Here is a 14,803-nt window from a genome sequence, read left to right as displayed (position 1 = left end):
ATCCACCCACAAACATCACATGACAGGATTGGGCTCCAACATCCTGATCTTGCAACTGCTCTGACCACGTAGACCCATATGCCCAGGCAGAGCAGCATACAGGATCAGAGCCAAAATTAGCCAGCTAAGAGGATATCAAGCCAGAGAGAAGGTGGAGAAGGAAGGATATCAATAAAACTATGAGATTAATCAGGAAAGGCTAGTGCCTGGCATAACTTGGTAAAGAGTGGATTTTACATTTTAATGTATTTATTCTGAGTAATCAGATGTCCAAGCTGGCTAGTTTCACGTATGCATTATGGCAAAAGTGGGTCTTAACCAGGGACTTGAATGGAAAGAGTGAAGCATGTTGTGGATCAGCTGGGGAATGGAACAGTGTTCCATGTACAGGGATGGCACAAATGGACAGATAAAGATGTTTGTGGGATACAGGGACTAATGGGGTATTGAGGCTGGTAGGGCAGAAAGGATGGAGAATGTAAAAAAGAAAACGTTGGCTAACTGAAGGCATGGAGTGGAGAAGAGGGAATTAAGCAGATCCTTGAAGGTGAGGACAATAACGTGTAAAAAAAAAATCTGAGCAAGTCTAAGTTAGACAACACAGTTCATTTTTTCCACAATTTCACAAAGTACAATCATCATTGTGTCAATTGCATTAAGGAAAGCCAGTAAAAGCAAAGCCACTTGGTGGTTGGAGAGATGATCTTATGCAGAAGCTCATAATTAACATCAAATTAACCCTGCACAAAATGTCACATTTTGGAGTCATCATGTTACAACTTGATTTATTTGACAGAACACACATGGGATAAATCCAGATCACATTTAAGACTAGATTAACATTTTGCATTGACTTCAACAGCAACACCAACCAAAAAAACCCCCTTTTGACTGCAGCTCTGAATTTGGTTTCCTCTTACCTGAGAGAGATTCTGCAGAGAGTTGCGGATATCATGCAGGACTCTGCGCAACTGCATTTCAACAGTAGAGGGTGGGTTAATAGCATGAGGCCGATGAGGATATCCAGCATGCCTTGGGGAGTAGGGGCATCCAAAAACAGAAGCTAGTGCACTGCAGGAAGATCCTGAGACGCTTGGGATGCTATGGTTGCTCAGTGTTCTCATATGTTCACACAAAGGCCTGTCTTGCCAATCAGAAGGAATAGAGTGCAGAGAACATGTTGACTGAGATATGTGTGCTGGTATGGACAATGGGCAGCTCTGTAGTCTGCTCTGACTGGATTCATCCACCGACCTGTTCAGCTCACTCTGGGAAGTTTCTTTTTTCATGGATGAAGGGGCAATGAACAGCGTGGATTTACATGTAGGTGTACTGTCATTTGTCTCGGTCACTGATTTCTTGTCCTCATCCACCAGTTTCTCTTCCCCTTCGGGTGTATACTTGTAGGTGAAAGAAGGGGGACTGCACAAAGTCTCTTTTCCTGGAGATAACCGGACATTTACAGAAGACACAACTCTCACAGGATTCAGTAATGTAGTAGGGAGGGATTGGGACCGCCTCAGAGGATAACCTGATCCAGCAAACTGGTGCCTCTGCTTTAACAGGAGGAAATCTTTTGACGTGAGTAAAGTGCGCCCTAGTCTGGAATCAGAAGTGCTGCTGATCTTCGTCTGGGCTCTTTGCAAAGCAACATTAACCCTATCCACAGGGGAAGATGATGAACTGCTGCTTTCAATGGATGCCATTGATCTGAGAATATGGTGTGTTTGGTACTGAGGAAACTCGCATTCACTGCTCTTGTCCAGATCACTCTCATCACTGCCTTCTTCTTCTAGTAATTCAGATTCCTTCTGCTGAATGGAAACCTCTTCACTTTCTGTACTGAAATCCCCCTGATCCGTATCTGAGGTCGGAGTCTGCTTGCTTTTACTACCTTGGCTCTCATCAGATATACATTCCACGATTTTCTCAACATCTCCTGTTCTGTTCTTAGAAGGTACTTCCACTTCTGTGAGGAGAAATTCCTTTTCCTCAAACTTATTGAAATTCGTCTGTTCTTTGGCTATTGGCGTCTTAATCTCCTCACCAAGCGACTTCACTGTTGTTTCACTGTCACAGCTGTCAGCGCTGCTTCCCATGCCATGAACCTGTGAAAGGCAAAGCAGAGATGGGAGAAATGCCAAAGGAAGTGAGAGAACACTAAGAATACAACTTCTACCTTAATAAAATTCAGGCTAGCAACAGAGAAAGTCCATACTTCTGGGGGAAAATAATCCTAAATACAGGTATTCAATGGGAGAGAGAAATCTGGGAATCTCTAATGCTGAAAGAAGTATATTGGAGGGAAAGTTAAATAGGAATATGTAATGAGATGGGACACTGAAACAGGCCAAGGCAAATACAATAAAATACATGTTACAAAGCATGTGATCCAGGGTCCTTTCTATACAACTTTATAATATTAGGTTCCATTCTAGATACCTCATTGCCAGAAAGATAAAATGGAAGTAGATCAGAGAGAAAGAGCAAAGTAATTTGAGGGCTTCAGGGACTTATAAAGAAATATATTAGAACATAGCAAATATATATATTTTGGGTAGATGATGAATAAGGGGGAACGCGGTGTCCAGATATGATATCACCAGTATCTGAAGGTTCTTATTCAACACCAATACATTAAGGTGATAATTGTCTTGGAAATATCTAGGTATATAGAAGGGGTGAACACCAAGGAGTGAGAGGAATTATTAGATTAGTGCACTTGGTGTCACTTCCAGGTATGGGATGAAATTAAGAATGGGAAAATTTAGGCTGAACACATATTTCATTTATTTAAAAACACACACAAAATCCCAGTACTGTTACATGACTTGGAATCATCAAGTTCCACGTTACTAGCTCAGTGGTGGGCAAACTGTGGGCCATGGGCCGTGTCCGGCCCATCAGACCTTTTAATCCGACCCTGGAACTCCCTGGAACAGGGTTAGGGGCTTACCCCGCTCCAGCCGGGGAGTGGGGTCGTGGGCTTGCCCCGCTCCGCATAACTCCCGGAAGCAGTGGCATGTCTCCCCTCCGGCTCCTACACGTAGGGGCAGCCAGGGGGCTCTGCATGCTGCCCCCAGCCCAAGCGCTGGCATTGCAGCTTCTATTGGCCGTTGTTCCTGGCCAATGGGAGCTGCAGGGGTGGCGCCTGCTCACGGGGTGGTGCGCAGAGCTGCCTAGCCAGTGCCGCACCTCCGCATAGAAGCCAGAGGGGGGACATGCTGCTGCTTCCATTAAGTGCTGCCTGGAGCCTGCACTCTGCCCTCCAGCCCTGATCCCCTTCCCACCCTCCAAACTCTTCGATCCCAGCCGGGAACACCCTCCTGCACCCCAAACCCCTCATCCCCAGCCCCACCCCAGAGCCCACACCCCCAGCCGGAGCCCTCACCCCTACCACACACCCCAACATCCTGCTCCAGCCCGGAGCCCCCTCCTGCACCCAGAACCCCTCATTTCTGCCCCCACCCTGGAACCCACACCCCCAGTCCAGAGCCCGTGCCCCATGCCACTCCCCAACCCCTTGCCTCAGCCCGGAGCCCCTTCCCATACTCCAAATCCCTCTGCTCCACCCCCAGCTTCCTTCTGCACCCCAAACTCCTCATCCCTGCCCCACCCCAGAGCCCGCACCTCCAGCCGGAGCCCTCACCCCTTCCCACACCCCAACCCCCAATTTCGTGAGCATTCATGGCCCACCATACAATTTTCATGCCCAGATGTGGCCCCACCCCTGTGCTAGCCTATGTAACTCTTGGGAATTTACCACTGTTATCCTGCCTTCCTCTCTCTCCCACTGTTCAATCATGCTCACTTTTGAGTCCTGTCTTAAATTAGATTGTAAGCTTTTCATGGCAGGATCTGTCTCTGCATGTGCATTTGAACAGAGCATAGGTACAATGGGGGCTCCCAATCCTAACTAGGACCTTTGGACACTACTGTAATATAAACAAAAATAATAAAAAGGAATAGCAGGAAAAGTTTCCTGAGGGTGAGTTCTATTCGACTGTAGAATGGTTCCCCTGGGGAAGTGATACCAGACAATGGGGCTTCTACATTTAAAAGCTAGATTGGACAAGATATTAGGACAAATGTGCATAGGGTACAATCAGGGGCTTGCCATGGCAGTGGCATTAGAAGATCCAGGAAGTTTATTCCATCTCTAATTTCTATTGCTCTGCATCACCGTAAAGATTCTATCAATTTGTTTACTCTTACTAGATCATTTATGGAGTATATTAGGCAATAATCTCCATCTCTACTTCGCCCTGAACAAAATTTTCAGCCATGAGCTTCATACTCATAGGTATTAATCTCTTTGTTGCTTCTGTTAACACTGCACAACTATCACAAATAAGTTTGGAAGGCTGAAGTAACATGGAATGCCAAAGGAAATTAGCATGTCCAATGTTTTCCCACCTCCAAAAGATGTTAATATTTTAGTGAAATACCTCATGTAAACTAATGTAATTTACAAAGTTTACAGAGCTGTCTGGGTACTGTTATACCTTATTCATCCACAAGTCATCGCCACAATCTCAAAATTGTTGGAGGGAGAATTCCTCCAATTTCCCCTTGATAGAGGAAATCCTTGATATCCCCCTTCAAAACAACCCAAAAGAACACAACATCTGCTTCAGAAATCTTTATTTTAGAATTTGGAGGAGTGGGAGATGTATTGGCAGCTCCAATTTTTTCAGTTTGCTCTTGTATTTCAAAGGAGCTGTTAGAGTAAGTTATTTAACAGTAGATGGCACTAATTTACCATGATTTTAGAAAACAATCTATACCCATTTTTATTCCTTGAGACTTTTTCCCAAGTCCTCTCCCCTAGCTGCCAAGCTCTCACTTTCTTCTTATATTAGCCTAACCACTCACCCACATTTTTTCATTCAACTATGTACTTGGTTGAAATGAAACCATGAAGACAACAGTCTAAATATTCCATAGCACAAACCAATACTGCCTTGTTCACCATAATTTCTTGATGTACCCATTAAAACAAGTAAAATTGCAATAAAAATATAGTGTGTTTTCCTAATGAACACAGACAACCATCATTACTGGGGCCTATCTAAGCCACTAAGAATTTATGGTTTTATTTAGCAGAGTACATGGGACCTTAGACAGGTTTTATAACTAGTTTGAAGACCAGCACGGATCAGGGAATGATTCTACTCTTACTCTAACATAAAAGCATTGACTTCAGTCAATTTACTCTTGATTTACCCCAGTGAGGGGGAAAAACAGACATCAATATATGAAAACTGAATGATTAGCAGAAAAAACGTATTGTCCCATTTATATTAATCTTTGCTCACTGGATATTATGAAAGAAGAGGAAGCAGTTTTAAAGGCTCAGCCAGTGAGCAAAGGTTTACCAAAAATCAGTGAACAGGAAATATTGAACTTAAAGCTTATTCCAAGTCTCAAATCATTCAGGTCAGATCATCCATCTAGAAGACTTTAAAAAGTCGATGCAAAGCTACAAAGGGAGACCAGACAAGTCCAGTCCTGAAATGGAAAATCCTGTCAGGATCCAGGACTGATAAACAAAACAAAAACAGTATCACAATAATCAGCTACTTCTCCAACCACAATACATCGACACAGCTAGCGGCAGCCCACAGCAGTGAGCTTCCCAGCTTGGCTCAACAGACTTGGGCTCGCACTACGGCACGAAAAATAGCTGTGTAGGCATCCCCTTCCCTAGCCTTCAGAGCCCAAGCCACAATGCCTACCTACACAGCTATTTTTAGTGAGCTCCACAAGTCCAAGTCTGCTGACCCAGGCTTGGAGGCTCACTGCCGTGAGCTGTGTAGATATACCCTCAAATCCCTAGTCATGGGCCAGGAACTCATTGTGCTAGAATCAACGAGCAGCTTACCTGAAGCGAACAGCAATCTGTAGACGAATCTTCAGCAAAGCCACTGCTATCAGAATGCTGACTAGCAGTTCGGAACAGATGGTCTGTAAAGGAAAATAACAAGGAGACTATAAGATGTTTGAGACAGATTTGGCAAATTTCCTGCAATATCCTTGGGAGATTTAATTGAATTAAATGTAATTCTCTTTTGGGGTCCATTGTATTAAATGAATGGTTTATGTACCATTGTGGGCTTGGATTGTATTTAATCTCTCTAGGAGGGAGATGGGGTGTGAACCCTGGGAAGTGGTATAAATGTCAAAAGATATTGAACAATGTGCCAGACAAGAATGGGTTTTGGGGACAAACAGGGTCAAGTGCTTTTCTTGGGAATTTCTAGAGGGAGGTGACTGCAAATTCCCCACCATCCTCTGGTTATGCAAAAACCCAGCCTTTTGAAGCTATGCCCTGAGGAGAGGATCACTGTCTGCCTATTATGGAATTTCAAGATCAAAGGCTCAAACTGTCTAAAGGAAAGACTAATCTATTCATGGGTGTGCTTATTCTGAGCTGGTAAGCCACAGAAAAAACCCTTTGTGGGGTCTGAAAGACTAACTCCTGACAGAGCCCTTGTTGGAGTTGGGGAGCCTGTCCTGTCTAGGCATTCTGGCTTGCTGGGAATATCACAGGGTAGCCAGAGAACTGTGCAGCCTTCACACCCCAATCAGGAGGAAGAAAGATGCAGGTTTCTGCCCAAGGGAGGTGATGGCTAAGGAGCCAGGAGCCTAGAGCGGGTGTCCTTGCTGGACCACAGAGAAGGGAACTGTGACAAAGTTTATATACGGAGACTTTTAAATCAAAGTCTATGCTATGCTGAGATACCAAGACAACAGATGCCTTTGAAAACTGGAAACAGAATGGTCCCGTTTCCAAATCATGCATCACAAAAAGCAAAATTTGGGGGCGTGTGGGTTTTTTTTGGGGGGGAGGGGGGTCGTCGGGGGTTGCTTTGAATCATGAGAAAGTACAAAAGGCTCTCTCAAAATGTCCTACTTGGGAAATGTTGACTAGCCGTGGGATACTGGCCATCTTTTACATTTCTCTTACATGTGTTCGAGGGTGGGGAGAGAAAAATGCATTATGCTGCTGCTACTAACCCCTTACTTCCTCCAAGGTTCCTTCCCCAAAGCTGAGCCAGTGGCCACTCAGATACACATGCAGTTAGTGCTCCAGTGGTTTGCTGCACTTCCCCCCTCCCACCCAACAGCTGCAGCAGATGGCAGGTCTGTTCCTTCCTCCAGTGAGGGGGGAAGGGGGACACCACATGAGACCACTAGCCTCTGCCAGCCTATCTCCCAGTCTAGACCAGACTGCAGGGAGCTGAGGGCAATAAGCAGTCATAACTTCACATTACAGCAAGGATCAGAAAAGGCCACACACACACACACACACACACACACACACACACACGGCCTTTGCAAGTGGTTGTCAGAGACATTAGATTTTGTTTTTATCCCTGACAGGCTCAGAGTGCACATGCAAAATGTAGTCTGAGAAAATGCCCCAGAAAACATGACATTTAGGAGATCAGTCTAAGCACAAAGAGTGAGATCCTCATCCCTGTTCCCTTGCCTCATCCCCATTTCTTTTGCTCTAGGTAAGAGGGCTGGAATAGCATAAAGGGGGTTCTAAAAGCCCTGGTTCCACCCATGGAAAGATTCTCCGGGTGCAGGAACTGCAAAGGCAGCCATAAGGCTGCTTGCCAAGGATACCTTCACAAGCCCTAGCAGTTGAGATGTTTTGGGGGCAGATGCTGACTGCAGGCTTGCAGCATGAGATACTACAGAAATTTCAGGTAGCAACAGTGCCCAGTGGGCATTCTGAAGAGACCACTGTAACTTAGGCAGGCCCATAGGCCTCTTTAGCCCTTGGAGAAATCCAGGATGTGCAAGTGTGCCTTAATATACTATAGCTCCTACGCTGTCCCATGGGCTGAGAGTTCAGTACCGTGCTTCTTCAGGTATTGTCTACACAGCAATAAAACACTGGTGGCTGGCCTGGGTCAGCTGCCTCAGGCTTGCGGGACTTGGACTGCGGAGCTGTAAAATTGCTGTGTAAATATTTGGGCGTGAACTCTCAGACCCCATGAGGGGCTGGCTCCCAAAGCCTAGGCTCCAGTCCAAGCCCAAACATCTACACAGCAATTTTTATCCCCACAGTCCAAGCCCAAGTCAGCTGACCTGAGCCAGCCATGACCATGCCATGAGTCTTTTATTCCAGCGTAGATGAACCCTTAGGAGGTAGAGAACAGAATCTCACCCCCTGTGACTTCAACTATTCAACTGCCATCGTAGAACAAAATCCAGTTGAAAACAACACTAAAACACATTATGAAAGCAGCTTCTAAACTGCTGGATGCCCAAACAAGCACAATATTTTATACTAATTTTAACCAAAATTTTACTAATGCAAAAATAAATAACTAAACACAACAGCATGTGCACAGAAGCTCCATGAACTAGAAAACAGGCGAAATGCTTTTTTTACTTTTGCATCAAATGTTTCACACAGTTCCTACAACATCTGCACAACCCAAAGGCACTCCCTGTTAACTTGGTAACCACCTTACCCAGGAATGATGAACTACTTGCCACCTCAGGACAGAAAACCCAACCCAACTCCCAAAGACAACAGAAAGACTCTCAGTTGACTTTGTTCAGAATTGGATTGAGCTCTCTTTGAGTCCAGGATACAGTTAAAACTTTCTTTTAAAGTTCCCTCAAGTTACCATCTAATTACACTTTTTTAAAGCTATAAAAGACACAATACAAAATCTGTCTTTTATTGTTGCATGGAATCATGCTATCTAATCTTAAAAATGTAAGATTACAATGAAGTCTTCCTGGTTCAGATAAGATGTATACAAAGAGGGGAGTAGTAACTTATAACTGCAAGTTTTGCAGCAGACACCCATTGTACATTTCACAATAACACTTCTATAGTACAGAACTTTATACATCTATGAAGTCATGCTTCCTAAGATGTAGACATATATAATACATATATAGTAAAAACTTTTTGCAGGACCAGACAGCAGTATTGCTAATTGACATATTTTCCCCAAAACATTCAGTAAGGAAGGAATGCTCCTGCATTCTTCTATCTGTAAAACAGTGTTCAAAACATGCTGAAACATAATTACACAAGACTAGTTAGCTAACAATAACTATTATTCATTGTTGCCTACAAGAGAAAATATACATCAAATCAGACTCCATATGCAAATGAAGCATCCTGATTGACTATAGTCAAGATAGTTAAATCCAAAGCAGACTGCGAAGAGTTACAAAGGGATCTCACAAAACTGGGTGACTGGGCAACAAAATGGCAGATGAAATACAATGTTGATAAATGCAAAGCAATGCACATTGGAAAACAATCCCAACTATACATATAAAATGATGGGGTCTAAATTAGCTGTTACCACTCAAGAAAGAGATCTTGGAGTCATTGTGGATAGTTCTCTGAAAACATCAGTGCAATGTGCAGCATCAGGCAAAAAAGCTAACAATGTTGGGAATCATTAGGAAAGGCATAGATAAGACAGAAAATATATTGCCTCTATATAAATCCATGGTACGCCCACACCTTGAATACTGCATGCAGTTCTGTTTGCCCCATATCAAAAAAGATATACTGGAATTGGAAAAGGTACAGAAAAGGGCAACAAAAATGATTAGGGGCATTGAACAACTTCCATATGAAGAGATATTAATAAAACTGGGACTTTTCAGCTTGGAAAAGAGATGACGGGGGGGGGGGGTATGATGGAGGTCTATAAAATTATAACTGGTGTGAAGAAAGTAAATAAGGAAGTGTTATTTACTCCTTCTCATAACACAAGAACTAGGGGTCACCAAATGAAATTAATGGGCAGCAGCTTTAAAAGAAACAAGAGGAAGTATCTCTTCACACAATGCACAGTTAACCTACACAGTACTCTTTGCCAGGGGATGTGTGAAGGCCAAGACAACAACAGGTGCAAAAATTAACGAGATAAATTAATGGAGGATAGGTCCATCAATGGCTATTAGCCAGGATGGGTGCGGATGCGAAACCATGCTCTGAAGTGTCCCTAGCCTCTGTTGCTAGAAGATGGGAATGGGCAACAGGGGATGGATCACTTGATGATTGCCTGTTCTGTTCATTCCCTCTGAAGCACCTGGCATTGGCCATTGTCAGGAGACAGGTTTCAGAGTAGCAGCCGTGTTAGTCTGTATCCGCAAAAAGAACAGGAGTACTTGTGGCACATATGCATATATGCATCCGAAGAAGTGGGCTGTAGTCCACAAAAGCTTATGCTCTAATAAATTTGTTAGCCTCTAAGGTGCCACAAGTACTCCTGTTCTTTTTGTCAGGAGACAGGATACTGGGCTAGATAGACCATTGGTCTGGCCCAGTATGGCCGTTCTTATAAAGCTGCTTATGACCTTCAGAGATATAGTGCATTGATTCCTAATATTTCAGATAAAGACATTCACCAATATGTGAACTGGTTTCTTGTTTCATGAAGTTTTATTGCCTCTCAAGAATATTTACTTCTCATGACAATAAATCTTTATGACCCTCAAAGCCTAATTCTGCTTACTAGAGGGGCACATTGCTAAAGCCAGTTAGTAATTTAATTCGCTTTCTGTTGTGTCACATTTTTGCATCTGCCTCAACATCCCTCAGCAACTACTACTTTGGGGGGGGGGGGGGAAACACACCTCTTTTCCAAATTTCACCTGTGTTAACAATTTCACAGATTTATTTAATTTTGGGAGGACATTTTGAGGTTAATCAGGCAAGGCATTTTTAATAGACAGGATAACTTTTATCCAAGTGTGAATCAGTGCTCCTACCCTACTTTTCCTTACACTAAAACACCACACCTTATCTATATTCCCTTTATGTACCAAAAACACCCATCTGCCATACTGTGTATGCAGTAAAGGTATTAAGAAAGAGTGCTGTTGATATTCCTTTAGTATTGGAGTTAATATTTCTATTATGGAGTCAAAATAATGTATCAGCTACTATGCTGGGCTATGCAGATATACAATAGTATCCTCCACACAACTGCATATGGGTTTCGGATACAGATTCAGAGACTCTCCTCCCTTTCCAACATTTTGGAGCACATGTTTGGCTCATACAGGTTAGAAAGAGGTGCAAAGGACACACTGAGCTAGATAAATTATGGATAAAATGGCACCGACCCCAGGCAGTGGTGAGTTTTCCTGGAAGAGGGACAATCTTATAAGGTGCCTACAACCCACATTCCACAATCGGACTGCAGGTGTCCAACTCAGCCCCCAAAAAGGGCAGTGCTAGCTTATGAAGGGCATGCCTGGATGTGGAAAATGTGCACTGCCTCTGTTATAAAGCTTAATTTAAAGCTACCTTCCATCACAGAACACCAGGGAGCATGGCAGTTCACCCAGTGTTCAGTGGCCTCTGGGTTCAGTGGCCTCCCATACATTTAGATTGGTGTAATTTGTACCAGCCAGAGGAAGTCAATCAAGCCCATTGCATCTCCACTGTTTGCACTGTACCATAAGCATCATCTCGTCAAAAAGTCTGACAAGGACCTCTTCCCCAGTAGATTGCAAGAGGCCATAAGGGGATTATGAAAGGGAAACTGGGAAGAGCAGCAGCCAACCAAGATGAACAGATAAAGTGGAACAGTTAACACAAGGTCCAACTAAACTAGGAAAGGAATGAATGCACTCTCCCTGCGCTGCGTGGTAGGTGTGATACTAAAAAACACAACCAATTAAACCATTAAAATATTCAAAATATGCCAGTGGAATTTATGCATTCAAAAACATTTAGGCTGACAAAACTCTGAAGAAAAGAGAATATAGGAGTCCCCGATTTATAAGCATGTCTGCATTTGATGGGTGCATGGCACGGTAATTAACAAATAGTGGAATAACTAACTATACTCTACTTTACCCTACTTAGCTCTCAACCAAGTAGGATTCTCATCATTCCAACATTCCAGTCAACTAAAGGCAGCTTACCTAAATATCGGAATAGTGTTTCTGCTATCATCTGCCTGAGTTTGTGCTTCTGGTAGAGAAAAGAGGAAGAAGTGCATTGAATCTGTTCATTAACATCTAGCAATATTTGGGTTATTTGCTGCAATGTTTTGCATTATGGATACTAATGAACCCAAATGCAATAAGCTTTTATATCAGTATTCCAGATCTGGGTGGGAGGTGCCTAGTTATGGGGACCTAAGAGTACTCTCACCTCAGTACAGAGCTGGCCTTACCATGAGGCGAACTAAGGCAGCTGCCTCAGGTGCCAGACTGTGGGGGAAGGGAGCGCCACTAGGACCCAGAGTGTAGAAAATTATGGCTGCTGCTGGTGCATATGTATTCTCTCTGCTCCAGATGCACAGAGATGGTGGAGTGCTGTGCTGGAGGAAGGAGGGCACAAGAGACATAACAGGCAGCCAGGAGAAAAGGTGAGAGGGAATAACAGAAAACAGCAGGAGCTGCAGGGAGAGAGAGAGGAGCCGCCTCTTATGTACCTCTCTAGCACCTCCAGGAGCCTGGACTGATTAACACCAGCTTCTCAGGGACCTTCCTGTTTTCTGCTGCTTCCCTGAACCCACTTGAGGAGAACAGGCAGTCAACTGAAGTAGTAGGAGACAGTTAGGCCTTTAAGACGCTGATATCGTCCCTCACTCAGGCCCTGCTACCAGCCTGCTTATTTGTCCCCTTCAATTGAGTGAAGAGAGCCACTTTAGCTGGCACAGAACAGCAGTCATGAGTGAAAAAAGAAAGCAAACAAAGGAAGCTTTTCTATTTAAGCAGGAAGGAGCTCTCCTGAGATACACAGACACAAATCTTCACGTGAGCCTTCCAGGCCCAGTGAGGATGTGAGTGGTGAGGAGATGCCTGATCTTCCAGTTAGTCAGAGTGCAAGTGACCTGGCAGCTACTGCAGCATCCATATCTCCAGCTCAAATGGATGTAACCATGCACATTCCTGAAGAAAAATGATCAGAAGAGTGTGGTGGAGGTGCAAGAAACAGCTGCTGCTGAGTTTAGTTCCTTAAGTCTAGATCAGTGGTTCTCAAACTAGGGCCGCCGCTTGTTCAGGGAAAGCCCTTGGCGGGCCAGGTCGGTTTGTTTACCGGCCGCGGCCGCACGTTCGGCCTATCGCAGCTCCCAGTGGCCTCGGTTTGCCACTCCAGGCGAATGGGAGCTGCAGGAAGCGGCGTGGGCCAAGGGACGTACTGGCCACTGCTTCCCGTGGCCCCCATTGGCCTGAAGCAGCGAACCGCAGCCACTGGGAGCTGCGATCGGCCGAACCTGTGGACATGGCAGGTAAACAAACTGGCCAGTCCCGCCAGGGGCTTTCCCTGAACAAGCGGCGGCCCTAGTTTGAGAACCACTGGTCTAGATGATCCAGGACTGTGGACCCACTTGATCAGTAGCTTGAGGGACTTCCTTGTACTGCATGGGCCACAGCAAGTGAAAAACTTCATGTTCCCCAAAGACAATGAAAATAGAAGTTTCCATCCAACACAATACTGGTGTGAAATCCCCAATGGTGACAAAGTGGAGAGGCCATGGCTTATGTACTCAAAAACCCAGAATGCTGCATACTGTTTTTGTTGCAAACTCTTCCAATCTAATGTTCCAGCCACAGTGGGTTCTACAGGAACAAAGGACTGGAAAAATCTGGCATGCCATGAGAAGGCAGCAAATCACCAGAGAGCATTCCATAGATGGAAAGAGCTTGAGATGAAGACTAAGGTTAAAGGCCACCATAGATGATCAGCATCAAGAGAAGATTGCATCAGAGTCTCTTTACTGGCAAAATGTTATGAAAAGGCTCATTGCCATTGTGAGAATCCTTGCTACCCAAAACCTAGTACTGCGTGGCACTTCAGATCAGCTCTATGTGCCAAACAATGGAAACTTCCTTAAAACTGTGGAACTGATGGCTGAGTTTGACGCTGTACTCCAGGAGCATCTAAGAAGAGTTCCCACCCAAGAAATGTACATACACCACTATCTTGGAAAAACAATTCAAAATGAGATCATACAGTTACTGGCAACAAAAGTCAAACAGAAGACTGTGGCAGATCTGAAGTCGGCAAGATATTACTCTGTTATTCTGGACTGAACACCTGACATCAGCCATACGGAACAAATGACTTTAATGGTGCGTTTTGTAACAACAACAAAACCTAGTGAAAATGTCCCTGTAATGGTGACTGTCAGAGCATTTTCTAGTTTTCATTGACATTGATGATACTACAGGAGCTGGTATGACAAATGTGCTTCTTAAAAAACTGGAAGATATGGGAATTGTGATAGCTGACCTGAGAGGTCAGGGCTACGATAATGGTGCTAACATGAAAGGAAGGAACAGAGGAGTGCAAACACAGATCCGAGAGTTAAACCCTCGAGCTTTTTTTCCCCATGCAGTTCTCATTCATTGAAGTTGGGGGTCAGTGATGCAGCATCAGCTTCTAGTGAGGTTGCTGAATTTTTTAATGTAATTCAAAGCATCTATGTATTTTTCTCTGCATCGACTCATTGATGGCAAATTTTGAAGCAACATCTGAGAACATCCTTTCTGACACTGAAACCACTGAGTGCCACACGATGGGAAAGTAGAGTGGAGGCGATAAAGCCTATCAAACACCAAATTGGGAAGATAGATGATGCCATAGTTGCCATTATAAAGGATAATGGTATGACAGGAACTGTTTGTGGGAGAACAGTGGCAGAGTGAAATGGAATCACCAGTAACATACATAACTTCAAATTTCTGTGTGTCTTAGTGTTGTGGCAGGACATACTGTTTGAAATAAATGTTGTAAGCAAGAGACTCCAAGGTGTTGACCTTGATATATCTAGAGCAATGGAAC

The 14,803-nt window shown here is 44.1% G+C and overlaps 1 protein-coding gene across 10 annotated transcripts in view; it reads right to left on the bottom strand.

Moving 5' to 3' along the window:
- The window catches only part of ITPRID2 (ITPR interacting domain containing 2), a 64,026-nt gene that overhangs the window by 16,917 nt on the left and 32,306 nt on the right, over nucleotides 1–14,803 (bottom strand). For all 10 annotated transcript variants that reach the window (XM_065561924.1, XM_008178302.4, XM_008178303.4 and 7 more), the window contains 2 exons: nucleotides 5,885–5,967; nucleotides 921–2,108 (listed from right to left, as the gene is read on the bottom strand). In XM_065561924.1, the coding sequence (XP_065417996.1) occupies nucleotides 921–2,108; nucleotides 5,885–5,967 (1,271 nt within the window). The remainder of the gene's footprint in view (nucleotides 1–920; nucleotides 2,109–5,884; nucleotides 5,968–14,803) is intronic.

The sequence above is a fragment of the Chrysemys picta genome, chromosome 11 (genome assembly GCF_011386835.1).
Source record: "Chrysemys picta bellii isolate R12L10 chromosome 11, ASM1138683v2, whole genome shotgun sequence".
Lineage (NCBI taxonomy): Eukaryota > Metazoa > Chordata > Testudines > Emydidae > Chrysemys > Chrysemys picta.
This window is presented reverse-complemented; position numbering and strand designations above follow the sequence as displayed.